This window comes from Haliotis rubra, unplaced genomic scaffold, assembly GCF_003918875.1.
Source record: "Haliotis rubra isolate DU_JTF1 unplaced genomic scaffold, ASM391887v1 Scf165, whole genome shotgun sequence".
Classification (NCBI taxonomy): Eukaryota; Metazoa; Mollusca; class Gastropoda; order Lepetellida; family Haliotidae; genus Haliotis; species Haliotis rubra.
Genome location: NW_025765614.1, coordinates 338023 through 354829, shown reverse-complemented (window position 1 = coordinate 354829; position 16807 = coordinate 338023). Strand labels below are relative to the sequence as shown.

General features: G+C 38.6%; 1 protein-coding gene across 1 annotated transcript in view; it reads left to right on the top strand.

The window, feature by feature from the left end:
• Window positions 1–16534, top strand: part of LOC124271982 — a 51420-nt gene extending 34886 nt beyond the window's left edge. The window contains 9 exon segments of the mRNA XM_046707150.1: window positions 55–2920; window positions 5633–5723; window positions 6929–7022; window positions 7927–8135; window positions 8961–9105; window positions 9252–9341; window positions 10032–10169; window positions 11179–12634; window positions 12637–16534. Coding sequence (XP_046563106.1) covers window positions 55–2920; window positions 5633–5723; window positions 6929–7022; window positions 7927–8135; window positions 8961–9105; window positions 9252–9341; window positions 10032–10169; window positions 11179–12634; window positions 12637–12893 — 5346 coding nt within the window. The 3' untranslated portion in view covers window positions 12894–16534.
• The last annotated feature ends 273 nt before the right edge of the window (window positions 16535–16807 follow it).

Genomic DNA, 16807 nt, shown 5'->3' with positions numbered 1-16807 from the left:
TTGTCATGACATATGTTTATGGTCTCCTAGTAACATGACGCATTTACATTCCAGGATCTTCAATATGGTTCCCCGAGTCCCCGATCCTTGGCCAGTATGATGATGTCTGCTCCATCATCACCCTTGGCCAGGCCTCTCTCGAGGCCTTCTTCCAGGCAAGACCTGCAGGACATGGCTCAGAGTCCTCAGGGATTCATGATGAAACAGGATGTCCAGAATGCTTTGCAACATCAACAGCAGCAGCAGCAGCTAGTAGGGCAGCAACCACAACTTCCACACCCAAAGAACATGCAGCATCCACAACAGCGGGTTAATCATCTTCAACATCCAGGGCAGCAGCCTCAGTCATCACATCATCAAAATATTCCTCATCAACAGTTGGCAAACCAACAGCGTCAACTTCAACAACAAAGGCAGCAGCAGCCTCCAGATAGTCATCAACAGCACATGCAGCAACAACAGCAGCATCCTCAACATCCACAAAACATGCAGCAACTTGGAAATCAGCAACATATATTTCAGAAACAAGTACAAAGTCAGCAGGAGGTGCAGCAACAACAGGTGGGAGGCCAACAGTTCCAACATATGGCTCATCAACAGCAGGGACATGGTAGTCCTCATCCTCATCATTTCAACATGCAACCACATCAACAACTTGGGCAGCAGCAACAGCAGCCACAGCAGCAAGGGCAACAGCTTCAAAAGCCTGGAAGTCAACTGAATATGCAGGAACAAATCAGTAATCTGGTTGCTCATCAACAGCATCCACAGCCAATGAAACACCCACAGCAGCAGATGCAACAACAGCCAAACCAACACCTTCAACATCCACAACAGACTGCAGAATCTTTCAAGAAGCCATCACCACAAATGCTGCCCCCTCAAGCTCCTCCTCAATACTGGAAGACGTCTCAGGGAAATCAAGATAATAACATTCTCAGTACAAATCCATCATATCCATCACTGAATGCATTTGTCACAACAACTGCTTCAAGCTCAACTGTGATGTCATCTGGTCCTTCAGGAGCTCCTGCCCCTGGTAACCAGATGTTTGATCCTATGGCATCTCACACTCACAAACCAACCGGACAACCACCTCCCCCTAAGTTCCCTGGCAATCAGAATAACATGATGCCAGGAAACTTTGATCAACAATTTCAAAACATAAAGGGGGTCAGTGCAAGTTTTCCAACCTACCAAGTGTCTTCAGAAAGTAATTTTTCAAATTCTGTTGGCTTTAATGGCAATCTGTTAAGCAATTCTGAAGTCAAAAATACAAACATTGATGGACAAAAAGGCAACGTAAATTCTGTACCAGACGTTAAGCCAGTGAATGCAGAACCTAACAAACCTAAAAAGCCCAGGAAGCCCAAAGCGAAGGTTGAAAAGACCCCTGATAAGAGCAAAATTTCAGATTTGATGGCTTCAGATATCGACAGACAGCTTCTTGCTATGTTTCCCCAATATCACTTTTATCTTGATCAGAACACAAAGCCAATGGAGGATGTCATGCCATTACCAGTTGGCAAGAAACTCAAAAAGAAAAGACCAGCCAACTTGACCCCAGATGGAGAACCCAAAAAGAAGAAGAAGGTGAAGAAAAAGGTTGACGGAGTCCTCCCTGAAGGTATTCCACAACATCAGCCAGGGTTCCCCAAGACTCCTTTATTAGCTTCAGAGGCTGCTCCTCTAGACACAGATCTGAGCAGGCAGCAACAAGAGGACAAGAAGGTTGCTCAGATCCTGGCAGCAATCAAAGATCCAAAAGTAGAAGCAGTTCCTCCTGGAAATCCTCTGATGAATCATAAAAATTTGTCTAGTGCTAAAATTGCTACTCCAAATTCTCTACCATCATTTCAGTCACAACGTGATGGAGAACCTGTGATTAGTGCTGATCCATTTCAGTTTGAAGATGATGACGATCCTGGTGTTATTCTGCAGCCTAGTCTGTGTAAGAAATCAGCTCAAGAATCAAAATTATCTCAGCATGAGAATCTTCATCATGTTCTTGGAGGAAGCGGTGGGAATCTGGATAAATTTTGTTGTGATCATTGTGAAGAAACTGGTGATCTGCTGTCTCTACACTGCCAGAACAAACACTCACATAACTCAATGCCACTGAACCAGACAGTATCACCTCATCCTGAAGGATCTCAAAAGCAGCAGGTTCCTGTTCAAGGACACACTCCAATGTCATTCACATATCATAACACCCAAAGTCTTTCATTTTCTCAACAGAAAAGTCTTAGTGCTGGATCCATGGCTGTCACTACTGGATCGGACCCTGTAGCTTCCTCCATTAAGCTTGAACCTCTTGGTGTCAACATGACACCTTCTGAAACAAAACTCCCTGTTAAGGATTACATACTAGATCAAGGGCCCCAAACTCAGGCCAATCCGTTAGCCAATCTACAAGCTTCAGTTCAGAGTATATTTGATAGTTCACTAAACCAAATAAATGATCCTCGTGTTCAAATTCCACCCGAAATGCTAAATGAATATTTGAACAAAACAGAGGGAATTGTGAAAAGTAAGATACTGTGTGATGGACTGACTCCAAATAAACAATTCTCCAGTAAAAATGCTGATTTTTTGTCCACAAATTACAGTCCACCACATGATATTAAACCAGTTCCTCCGTCTGTGCCATCTGCGCTGAATCAGTCAAAGACAGACAGCAAAGTTGATGTGAATATGCCAGAGCTTTCACCAGGCATGAGAGTCGGTCCGGAGGGTACCACCACGCCGCAGACGACACCGACAAAAGACAAGAACTGCAAGGTCCAGTTCAACATTGATGATGATGATCTCTTAACGGATGAAATTCCAATAAAGCTCGGATCAGTAGAGGAGGAACTCTTTGACCGACTCAAGAACAACAAGTCTGAGGTTCCTCACTGTGATTGCTTAGGACCCAACTGTGAGTACTTTGATGATTTCTTTGATATTTTGTGATATTTGTGTTCAATTTATACAGTCGAGCACCGTTATCTTGATAAGAAAAAATATAGAGTTATCCGAACTTCGAGACATCCGACCAGGGCATATCATCACATATCATTTAGAAACAACAGCAATCACATGTTAGTCACGTGATTACACAAAACCCTCTTTGGATTCTACAGTATGTTTTGATTCGAAACTATATACCGTTATCAGTAGTGTTTAGTCGTAACAGTGAGTACTTCCTTATTAATTCCTTCTTAATTAATCCTAATTAAATAACAAACAAGTGACACCTTCAACTCAATTAGCCCTAATTAGTTTACACTACCGCATCCCTTTTATTCATGCCGCACCGGGGGCGGTGGGGTAGTCTAATGGTTAAAGCGTCCGCTCGTCACGCCGAAGACCCGGGTTCGAAACCCCACATGGGTACAATGAGTGAAGCCCATTTCTGGTGTCCCCCGCCGTGATATTGCTGGAATATTGCTAAAAGCGGCGTAAAACCAAACTCAGTCAGTCAGTCAGTCATGCCGCACCGTGTGTAAATGTGTGGAAACAACCTCAGTTCAGAGGGATACTTGCCCATGATAGGTAGGTGAATATCGAGTTTCTTTGCAAATATCGAGTTAAAAGGGTAATATTGCTTGTTGGGACAATGAAATTATATCGATATATGTGAAATATTGAGACATCCGTAATGAGTTAAAAGAGCTTGAATAATGATAAATTATGAAGGATTTTGCCAGGACCGAGATGTTATATCAAGACAACTGAGATATCGAGTTATCAGAGTTCGACACAACGGTCGACTGTACTTTCTAAGGGCTGATATGTTTTTTCAGTACAATTTTACGTGGTGTTGCTCATACCACCAGTGCAATTACTGGTTTGTAGACCACTCACTTATGACAGATGTTAGTGATATCCCAATCTACGTCCCAGATATACCTGGGAAACCTAGGATGACATGATTGACAGTGAAGATCAAGGTTATTCAGCATGCACGAAGTGTCAATACCTTGGATTCATGTATGATGTCTCCAAACACTTGTATACACACGTTAATGAATGGAATTTGATGAAACTTGATTTCAAAATAGCACAAAACAAGTAGTAATACATGGGCATGTTCTTTTGTGCTTGACTTCTGTCAGATTGTCATTACAGTGTGCTGGAGTAAACTTACATTTGTAACATAATATATACTATCAGTCTTAACTAGGCCATTGAACAAGAGTGAGTGATTGAGTTTGGTTTCACGCCACTTTAAGCAATATATACTGGGGGCAGCAGAAATCAGTCTCAACTAGGCCATTGAGCAAGAAGTGCTTATGACTTTGATATTACAATCGTTACAGGCATGAGACTCTCTGTTTCAAAGTTGTATAATATTGATCTTATGTTTTAACAAACATAGAATTGATTTAATTAAGTGTGAAGTGTTTGCAACTTGTATTTAGAGTACCTACACTCAATAGACTGTTACATCTTAAGTAGATCAAGGAAGAAACTGGACTTGATGAAATCAAAATTGTTCATGTTATTTGTTTCTGATGGAGGTGCTTGATGTCTTCGAACATAGTAACAATCAATATGGGGTTAAATTGTTTCATACAATAAAAACTATCAATTAATTTTTATTTGAACGATTAGGGCAAGATTAGGCCATTTTATTTCTTGTTTGTCCTCAGAAAACCTAAAGGCAGGAGGGGAAAAAAATAAAAATAAAATCACAAATCAAAATAATATTCCTTCTAATTATTAAAAGTCTTTTACTTGTGGCAATTTATGAAGTGTATATGGGGCAGAAAACAATATAAAAATAAGTTTTTTGTAAGTTTACATTTTTGGCCAATAAAAACTTTACAATTTTATTTTTGGAGAGGGTAAAATTAATTTTTACTTTTGTTCTTATTCTTGAAAAAATACGACAGGCGGATCCGTAAAAGAAGAAATAAAATTGGTCTGGCCTTAACAATGAAATTATATTTTTCTGTATGAAATGTGCACACAATGTTACACACAGGAACAACTTTCTTTTTCAACCATTTAGATCATCTAGAAATAATTCTATATCGTAGATATACCTGTATTGGAAACTTAACCATCCTAAATTTCCTACAAACAAGTAGGCATTTTGAAAACATTGACAGGTCATTGTCTTGTGTGTTAGATTGAGCTTAATGACATTAGCCCGCAACATTGGTTCCATTTCATTATGACTTTCATGGAACATGTAACTTGTGCTCAAAGGGCTACATACACCATGATTTTACATGATGTGTAATGTCTGTGTTTTTGACTCAACAAACAATTTTTTAATATACTCCCAAAATATATAAAGAACTACTACGAAGTACCAAATGAATTCGGCATTCCCATGGGTTACATTGAAAATAATAGAAGAGCGCTCAGCCAATCAGAAAACGACATTTATGTGTGAGGCAAGATAATACAAAATATGCCTTCACAGCCCTTGCTTCAGTTAGAATCATAATGGAAGTATTTTCATGACAAAATATTTTTATGTGTCAGAAATTTGGAATATGACTCCCAAAGAGATTTGCCGTGATTCACCATGACTCCCATTCTTTAAGGTCTATGTAAACCCTGATGAACACCTGTTGATGAGGTGTTCGACATGAATTGATGGTATACTTTGACCCTGTTTCTTGTTATGTTCTAGATGCCCAGAATGAGAGTATTGAAGGTCCGTATTATACCCAGCTTGGGTCTGGCCCTGATATCCCATCAATCAGAAAGCTGCTGGAAGAAAGGTGAGTGTAATACAAATGTTGGATTCATTTAACTCCTTACTGCACTGCAGTATGCAGATTCCCAATCTAGAAGAATCTTGTAATTTTACTGTAAAAACTCTGGATGTGTGGTCAGGATATTCAGGACTTCTTCACCCACTGCCAAACCTGACACAAGGCAGTATCATGTGACTATTAACACAAAATATTGGTGCACAGCTATTTTTGAGAGGACATGAATTTTTCACAGGCATATTGTATACCCTTGCAAAATCTGCAGTCTGATCAAACTGCCCGGCTGTCTAATGGGCTGTGACATGCACTGGCATAGAGGAGACACTGTAATGCTGTGGCACATCTAAGGCAGGGGTATGTGTGTGTGTGTGTGTGTGTCTAAGGCAGGGTATTAGATTTCCACACAGTCCCTCTGGGTTTCTAATGAGTAAGCAATGAGAGTGCTGTTATCTTCTTTTATCAGCTCCTGGGCTTTGTTTCTTCAGAGATTTTGGTAAAATGTGTATGAAACCAACATACCCCTTGACTTGAAGTTGATATTGTACACTGACCAAGCAGATCATTTTTTATCACTATTGACATGGACTATGCTATCTATTACAATTTTTACCACAGCACAAAACAGTAGGCTAGCCCTGATAATGGTTTTTTTGCCCATACCTGATCTATGATTCCTGAATTGGGCAAAATTGTCGTTTCACGAAATGTTGAGATATTGTATCAATTATGAGTAACAGTAATGTATGTTGTATCAGTCAGTGTATAAGAATAAGTTGTATATCTGTAAAGGTATTACTTGTAGGGGACCCGTAAAGATCCAGGTTAGAATCGGTCTTCAGTAACCCATGCTTGTTGTAAGAGGCAACTAACGGGATCGGATGGTCAGACTTGCTGACTTGGTTGACACGTGTCATCATATCCCAACTGTATAGATCGATGCTCATAATGTTAATCACTGGATTGTCTGGTCCAGAATCGAATATTTACAGACCGCCACCATATAGCTAGAATATTGCTGAGTGCGATGTTAAACAACAAACCAACCAACCAACTTGCAGGGGAATCATGTAAGGGCAGATGTTATTTTTAGTCTGATCATATAGATTAAGAGAGAATAGGTTATGTTTTAGATAGCCTTCGACTATTTTTTACCATGCTTTAGTTCTTCACATTTTGTGATAGTTCTGAATGTGTTGACCTTGACTTTCTAGAACCGGAACAACAGGCAATGCCATTCGTATAGAGAAGATAATCTACACGGGCAAGGAAGGGAAGAGTACACAAGGATGTCCTGTTGCCAAATGGGTGAGAACTGAATGTGCTGAATAAGCAGAAAAAGAAATCATGACATGAAGTGTTTGAATTGAAACTTTATACTTACTTAGTGATTGCATATCAGCTGATAGATTTGAATATGCACATTAGGCCAGACCAATTTTATTTCTTGTTTTAGGGATCCGCCTGTCATATTTTTTCAAGAATAAGAAAAAAAATTAAAAAAATTTCCCCGCTCAAAAAATAAAATCCTGATGTTTTTATTGGCCAAAAATGTAAACTTTCAAGAAAAACGTTTTTAAGATGTTTTTTGCCCCATATACACTTCATAAATTAAAATAAAAGTAAAATGTATTTAGAAGGAATATTACTTTGACACGTGATTTTATTTATTTTTTCCCTCCTGCCTTGAGGATTTCTGAGGACAAAACTCCGTAAAACAAGGAATAAAAATGGTCTGGCCTTACCCCAATAGGTCATAAAATAGGTCCTGAAATAGGTCTACTGCTTGTCACATAGTGGTGCCCCTTGTTAGAATGGGTGCCCTGAATTTTGGTATTTGTCACCCTGTGGTAACATTGTTTAGAACAGATCCCCAGGTCACTGTTCCTTGTCACCCACCTGTGAAGATGCGGGTTAGAATTGATCTTCGGTATCCCATGCTTGTTGTGAGAGGCAACTAAGGGGATCGGGTGGTCAGACTCGCTGACTTGGTTGACACTTGTCATCGTATTCCATTTGCGTAGATCGATGCTCGTGCTGTTGATCACTGGATTGTCAGGTCCAGACTTCATTATTTACAGACCGCTGCCATATAGCTGGAATATTGCTGAGTGCAGCGTAAAACTAAACTTATATACCTGGCTGTAGATATCTATATATTAGAGCAACATAGATGGCATATTATTCAGATTGATTCATCTTCTTCTCCCAGATCATCCGCCGGTCAGGTCCAGAGGAAAAATACCTCTGTGTCCTCCGCCATCGCCCTGGACACTTCTGTGCCAACGCCTACATCATTTCTGTCATGGTGGCCTGGGATGGGGTACCATCAGATATTGCCGATGATCTCTACAGCTACTTGAGCGGAACTGTCACCAAGCTAGGATTTGAGACTGAAAGAAGATGTGGTACGAATGAGAGGTAAGATGTTCCACTCTGGCTACCCAGCACTAAACAATTCCCATCACATAATAATTTCAAGTCATCATGTTGGATGTCCTACCTACCTGAAAGGGATATTTCACATTTTATCAAGCATTTGGTTGTCTGATGACGTGCTTTTGTCATGTGTCTGTGTCATGTCTGTTGCAGCATGACATCTCATCTGCCAATCACTTTATTCATCAATACACATTACCATTTAAAAAGTGGTCAAATGTAACATGTTATTATTTGGATTACACTTTCTCAGTAAGCTGCGGTGGCTGAGTGGGTTAAATGGATGGGACTCAACCCAACAAAAGAATCTGTACTTAACTGACTGACTGACTGAGTTTAGTTTGACGCCGCTCTTAGCAATATTCCAGCAATATCCGGCGGGGGACACCAGAAATGGGCTTAACACATTGTGCCCATGTGGGGAATCGAACCCAGGTCTTCGGCGTGACGAGCCAACGCTTTAACCACTAGGCTACCCCACAGCCCCCTGTACTTAACTGAGACATTGTCATCCCAAATTTAACATGTGTTACACTTTATTCATGATGCTTGGGCAGATATCTGTTCAGCAATTCAAATGTTAAGATGCTAGAATTGTGAAGGGAATATTGAATGTTAATCAAGTAATGTAATTACATGTATTTAAAAAAAAGTCTACATCTGTGTGTTAAATCTAGACAAGGGGAGACAACTCTTGTCATTGTGTCTCCTCTGAATTTTGCGTTCCGCTTTTACAAATTGTTAGAGAACTTAACACCCGTCAGTCGGTTTCAGACAGATTTAAGACTGACACTTTGTTTATTTCAGGAAAACCTGTGCTTGTCAGGGAGTTGACTTGGTGAGACGAGGTGCTTCATTCTCGTTCGGCTGTTCATGGAGCATGTATTTCAATGGCTGTAAATACGCTCGCAGTCGGGATGCTAGAAAGTTTAAGCTCAAGGACACAGTAAAGGTGAGAAAAGTCTCACAAAATAATTACATATTCATTTCTTAACTATATGAGACTGATCGGTTTGCTTGAGATATGTGATAAGAGTAAGATATTGTTGTTTTTAAGTCTGGTACTGTAATAACTCTTTCCTTCGTGTTGTCATTTAGGAACCAGAGCTTGAAGAGAGGCTACAAAATCTGGCCACTATGGTGGGACCCCTGTATGAGACCGTGACACCAGATGCCCATCGAAATCAGGTAATCAAAATATTTAGGGATTAACTTAAACAGGGTTTAATGTTGTGTTTATGATTATTGCACATATAGTTCATGTGTGTGGCTGCTTTTCAATAGTGCAGACCTTGTAATAGTCCAGACCTTGTAATAGTACCCTCCCTAATAGGCAGAGTAACAACAAGTACCATCTTTTAATGTCTATAGGTATGACGTTGCCAGGGATTGAGCCACCCTGCCAATTCAATGCCTTATTGAATGAAAATGGACTTGATGAAAGAAATAGTTGGCATTATGGCATTCGGTCCCATGGGATTGATATAGAACATTGCTGTTGCTGTGATTAATTTTAGCAATTATTCTTTGTATTTAGAGCTGTACCTCATTTTGTAAGTTTTTGATGTTATAATTTCTAGGTGTATCAGAAGTGTATTTGATTTTTATTAAGAATTGACCTCAATACCTTTTGTGTATTGGACGTATGAACTTTATGAAATATCATGAAGTAAAAAAACATTTGCAGGCTGCTTATTTAATTCTTAACTCTAATAAGATATGGCAATGATTTGAAATATGTAACATCTTAAGTTCAATAATGCAACATGGGCTCCATCTAATCTAGTGTCTGTTAAGTGTATACAGCTAGTGGGGGTGTCCTCAATACCATGGAATCAGTTGCAATTTCTATAGTTTTGAATATTCTGTCCATTCTAGTGTCAGTTTGATACAGAGGGAGGTGAGTGCCGCCTCGGTAGCAACAAAGCTCGTCCGTTCAGTGGAGTAACTGCCTGTGTGGACTTCTGTGCTCATGCTCACAAAGATCTCCATAACATGAACAATGGCAGCACAGTGGTGAGTACACAGTCGGAACCTGTGATGATTATTATTGTTATAGGGTATTAAAATAGCACACATCCATGCAACTAGTACATGCACAAGGCACTGAGATCCAGGTCAAACTTGGTCATCAGCTACCCATGCTTGTCATATGAGGCGACTGGCGGGATCAGGCTGTCAGGCTTGCTGACTTGGTTGACACATGTCATCGTATCCAAGTTGCATAGATCGATGCTCATGCTGTTGATCATTGGATTGTCAGGTCCAGACCCGATTATTTACAGACCGCTGCCATATAGCTGGAATATTGCTTAGTGTGGCGTAAAACTAAAGTAGCATTGATAGATGCTTGTGATGTTGATCACAGGATTGACTCGAATATTTACTGACTGTCGTCATGTTACTGGAATATTGCTGAGTGCGGCGTTAAACACAAAAACAATCAAAGTCAATGCTGGGTGTGTGGGTCAGAACAGTACTACCTCATTCTCTGGAATAATTGTAATTATCATATGTGGATGGATATGAAATATTACATTATATTCACAGGCATCTCTCTAATGGAAAATCGGATACCTTGTTCAATTTCTATATTATAAATTTAAATTCTGCAGTGGGTATCCCCTCCCAAATCCTGAACACCACTTAACACAAATCTCAAAATGATCGACTTAAGGATGCAAAGTTCAATTACTGAAAAATATTTATACAAAGTCTGAAATGTGTAATGGAAATATTTATACATGTATGAATTAGTTTTTCTTAAATTTTGAATTTGTGTACCAAATACAATTATATTTGCATTCAGTGTACAACACCCAAAAGCAATCTCTACAGATACATATACTCTGTTAGAAGTCTCATAAATGAAGTACATATCTGAAACAGGACAGTAACAAGAAACAAACTATTCATCATTCTCTCACATAACAGTTTGTTAATTGGAGGTGAACAACTCAGATGATAAAACTAGAGATTTAATGTGAACCGTTTGCTGACTAATAACGACAAATTCTTTCCTCAGGTTGTGACCTTGACCAAGCACAGAGGGTTCAGTAAGCCTGACGATGAACAGCTTCACGTGTTGCCATTGTATGTTCTCGACCCAACAGATGAATCTGGAAGCGCTGAAGGACAGCAGGAGAAGATCAGAAACGGATGCCTTGAAGTCCTGTCCAACTATCCACTTGAGGCAAAAATGAGAGCTCAACCCCTTACCCCAAAGAAAAGAGGAAAAGCAGCCAAGAAAGACAGCCCAAATGCTAAGAAGAAGAAGGACCAAGAACAGGCGATACCACAGCCTCCAGTCCCCAATGAGCCACCCCCTGGTAAAGAACAGAAAGCCATGTTGGAACATCTGATGAAGAAAGTGAACAATGAGAGCATTTCATTCGAGGATCTCATGTCTCACTCCTATCTCCCAGGCTTTAATGAACTGTATGGCAAATTCTGGGATTACTTCTATGCTAATGGTACATTCCCTCCTGGAACTTTCTTGTCTAAATGGGCAGCTAATAAAATGTCATTGTTTAATAATCAAAAATCAGACGGTGCTGGAAACCATTTTAAGATGGAAAATAATCAAATGCATCATAATCCGCACCATCCTAATATTCCAAACCACAATTGTCCTCCATCACAGGGTCAACATTTAAACCAAGGTCAAGGGCAGCAAAATGGAATGACCCCCAACTCTCAAGATCAAGGGTTGAAACATGAAGGTCATAACCCATTCAGTCATCCATCAACTCCTCAAAATGGTGCATCTCAGGAACAACATCTAGTATCATCGAACTCATTCTCATCGCCACTGGACATGTTGTCAACTGCTGCAGTAATGCAGAACGGAGATAAGCTGTGTGCCAATGGACCAGGAGGTGCTCAAATACCACCTCAATATTCATCTTCCCAACCAGTGCCTTCCCAGCCTGGTCCAATGTCAGGTCAAGCAGGTCCTCCTCATCCTCAGACAACTCAGGATCAACCACATCCGTCTGGATACCCAGCTATGCAACATCAAGCATCATCACTGCCACAACATCCGAACCAACATTCCAGTGCAGACGGCAAATCTGACTGTAACAACCCCATGGGGTTCAATAATAGGGCACCCTGCAATCCAGCAGGGCCATCAATGTGCAATGGAGGTGCAGACAAATCTGCATTGGACTGTGGGAATCAGAACAGGTTTAATGCTAATGAGCCTTCTGAGTGTATAATAGACCCAACTGTTGTCAAATGTGAGTGGGAGTACAACGAGGAAGTGTTCCGTGATCCAAATATCGGTGGTGTTGCCATTGCCCTAGGGCATGGTGCTGTGCTGTTTGAAGTTGCCAAGCGTGAGCTACACGCGACTACTGCTCTGAAAAACCCAAACCGCTATCATCCGACCAGAATAAGTCTAGTTTTCTACCAACATAAAAATTTGAATTATCGGCATCATGGCTGGTATGAAAATGAACGAAAAATGGAAATGTTGCGAAGAAGAAGTTGGAGAAAATGAAAGACCCCATTGAAAATGAAGTCCCTGTAAATGGGGCTGTCAATGGAGCTGTGAAAATCGTTAAAAAGAAGAAGAAAAAGGAAACTGTCGATTTTGCAAAAACTTCAGCAGCACAGTACAAATACATGTGGGATGCGCCTGTTCGACATGGCGTTTCCTTGACAACAGACTCTATTATTACACGCTGGATAGATCCGCAGCCAATGGTTTCAGGCCCCTATCAACGATGGGTTTGATCAACCAATCAGATATATTGTTCAAGGATAATTGGGTTTATTATATGTAAGCATTTTCCATCCTAGTACTTATCTCTAGATTCAGAACATATTCTTGTTATTGTTAACACCGTACACAAACAGCTTGTAACATTGTTGTGCCAACATTCATGTCATTTGTTTTTTTGTTAAGCCTCTTCATCTTCTTTTAAAAATAACAGTTAAGGTTTTTGCCACGTTAATCTTGTATTTTTGGATAGAATGTGAATATTCTGTTTTTGGCTATTCCATTGTGCTTCAGACAGAGGAAGTGCTATGTTTTAAAGATCAACTGTTAACTGTTATGTCTTTCATCTCAGTATGTTTTAAATTGTGCTATAAGTGAATTGTTACATTTTCGAAACAGGAATGCATACCACAGATGTCATGTATTCATGAGCGTGGAACCGGTGTGCAACAACTGAAAACAATCATCCGTTTCATTCGTCCAAACATCTCTTAAACAGGCATAAATGTGAGATTTTTCTGATAGTAATCCTAGCTAAGAGATTGTTGGAAATGACTATTTACATAAGTTGTTTATTATTTTCCCCAATTATGAACGTTTTTCTGTGGTTTTACTATGTTCGTGCTGTGAGAAAGTGCTGTGAGATGCTGACGATTTTCAAGAAATTTAATTTCACAAAAGTAAAGAGCTTATTTCGAGAATTGTAAATGGTACGACGACTTGACAAATTGTGATCTTGATTTCTTGAAAGTAATTCAGTGTAATGCATGTCTGATACTGCTTGTATACAACTAATTAAATTATAATTTATATGATAGTGATTTTAGTTAGCATAATTTAAGGCAATGAGCAATACTGCTCGACTCTTATTAACTCAGGGGTTTTCAATATATTGTTTAGTATACTCACATGTATATGAAGTCCCATATATGACTTTATTAAAGAGAAATAGTATACATTATGAATATACATGCAGTGTATATTCAGAGAAATGCCTGAACATATTCGTACATACCTGCATAGTGTCTGTGTGTGTTGTTATTGTTGCTTTGAGTGAAGAATGTAATTAGTTAGTTAAACCCCTAATTAAGTCAAATTAGAACCTACAAATGTGTCAGAAATCTCTGAAAAATTCAATTTTTATTTAACTTCCTTTTAATTAAGATAATCAGTTTTGTGCCATGACAACGTTGACTACACTTCTAATGAACTGATGTTCAAGAACCATCTTATGATTATGAATATGAAAATATGAATACATTTTGAAAATCCTTTAACAAAAGCAGGATTTGATAGTCTGGGTATGCTTGGAATTCTTATTTAAGTTCATCTGATCTGATTTCCTCATTACTTTGATTCATAATGGCAGCTGAATTGTAATTTGTGTATAGTGGTTAATATTATTGGATGATCTGATTCTTCAGTCAAGGGGTGTCAGGTAGGATCTAGGCTAGGAGTGTGACTTAAGTACAGTATATATTGTGTCTGTGTTTTGTTCAAAATGTGAAGTAATCTCCACTTGTGGAATGTATTCTGTACATTGGTTGCAATTGTAATATAAGTTAAGTCATTCTTATTCTGCAATAGTTGACATCTGTAATTTTTAAACTGATATATTGTTATAACAGGCATAAATGTGTGTATTTTGACCCTTGTTGTACAGGTAGTTTATTTATCATGGTCTCCATGGTAACCCAGAGAAACAATTGTACAAATTAATGAATTCAAGAAAAATTATGTGACATAGTCTGATTTTTAGTACAAGAGATTTTTACATATGTTAATTGTTATTGTCTTGAGAGTTTCTCATACATTGAGATGTTTTCATATTGGCGAAGTTTGATTGTATTTGTTAAAGTCATACAAATGCATGTTTAGGTTTTTAATCCCATTTCATCTGGCATGTTTGGACATTTCTCACTTTTTAATGAATGATAAGTCACCATTTTGTTGTTTATTTCTGTTTTAATTATTGCTTCACAAGATCTCAAACAACAATTGTTTACCAGCTGTGAAAGATGATGACACAAAACTATGATGGCATAATTGTTTGATAATAATTTGAAATGTTTACGTAAGGAAGATACTTACATGAACAAAATTATGGAGGGATATATTTAGACCTGCACGGAGGCTGATATTCAGTCCCATATTTGCAGTAATAGTCAGTACTAATTTACAAACTGGATTTAAAACTTACCTAATTCATGTTATTTTTATACAAATATTGTTCTGTGTTTACAAGGGTTACTTCCACTTACTGATAACAGGATCAGAAAAAACAAAGAGGCTGTAAAGTTTACTTTTACTGTATTGCGTAAATGAAAAGTTGAAGTAACTCTGAATTACATGTGCAGAAAAATATTTTAAGCCAAATGATTTCTTTCAATTTCCCAGCCATAGGTAATTACTTCTGAGTTAAGTTCCTGTATAATGATGATCTGACATTGTGGTCTGTTTAGGGTGATAATCTTTACTAGTTACTCTCTGGTGCTAGTGTGTCTTCAAAAGACACAAACACACAGACACACACTTTGTTTACTGCTGCTGTGTGGGAATATATTATTTGCCATCTCCATTTGGAACTCTTATTCAGTGTGAATGTGGAATGAGTGAGTTGAGTTTTACGCTGCCTTTAGCAATATTCCAGCAATATCATGGCGGGGGACACCAGATATGGGCTTCACACATTTTACCCATGTAGGGAATCGAACCTGGGTCCTCGACGGGACGAGCGAACGCTTTAACCACTGGGCTAACCCACAGCCCGAATGTGAAATGAATACAACATAATTTGTTAGGGTCGTAAAAAGTACTTCAGTACTGCTGGGAGGTTTGAAAAGATATTCGTTTTGGGGTCATCTTTTTCAGTTTCTTACCTTTTAATAAATTGCCATTTGCTAAAAGTCATGCATTTATCAATACATTGTCAACAGCATTTGTTATTAACATTTTTCCATGTCTACTGTCACTCAAGATCACATCTTATTGATGACTTTTGTAGATAACATATTTTACATAATTTTATATCTTTTCTATTTTAGGTTAGAGTAATTTACAAAATACAAACTGTTGATTGTACCACCTCAACAATGTTTATGAATCCTGAACAAAGCCAGCCAATGAAATAGTTTAATCAGGGATCAATGATAACAACTTTGTGTGTGTTAACTGATCTATTTATTATTTTGTTGTCCATCTACTAGTGAGGTAGTGTAATTTATTATTTGTAGATTTTGAACAATTGTATATTCTTAACGGGTATATTTTTATTAATATCCAAAATGGTAATATTATTGCCGTACGTTGTAATGCTGCAAGACTCATGGACAGTTAGAGATATTAGATGTTATTTTCAGCATTGATATTGAGAATAATATTTATTATGTTCATGACTGAGTTAATGCTTATGTCTGCCTATGGTATTAATCTATGATTTAATGAATTACTTTAATTCTTGTGATTGGTGTCTTTCTGGATGTAAATTCCTGGTACTAGTAGACGTGGGAGATCCCCGCAAGAAATTGTACAGAGAATGAGCCTGGTGGGCTCCACAATAGATCGTCAGTAGATACCATGTGTAGAAACACACAATGAATGTGTGTATGTGTCGTCAAACTAGAAATGATGAAAATAAATCCATATTTATACCGTCTTTTGTTGCTCTTGTTTTCATTGACCAAAGACTCCTTCATAATACAGTGAGTTTAGTTTTACGCTGCTTTAAGCAATTACCCATGTGGGGAATCGAACCCGGGGTCTTCGGTGTGACGAGTGAACGCATTAACCACAAGGCTACCCCACCACCCCTTCACAATAAGAGGCGACAAACGGGATGGATATATGCAATTGGGATACTATATATCCACCAAGTCAGTGAGCCTCTTACAAGAGCATGGGTTACTGCTGACCAATTCTGACCTGGATC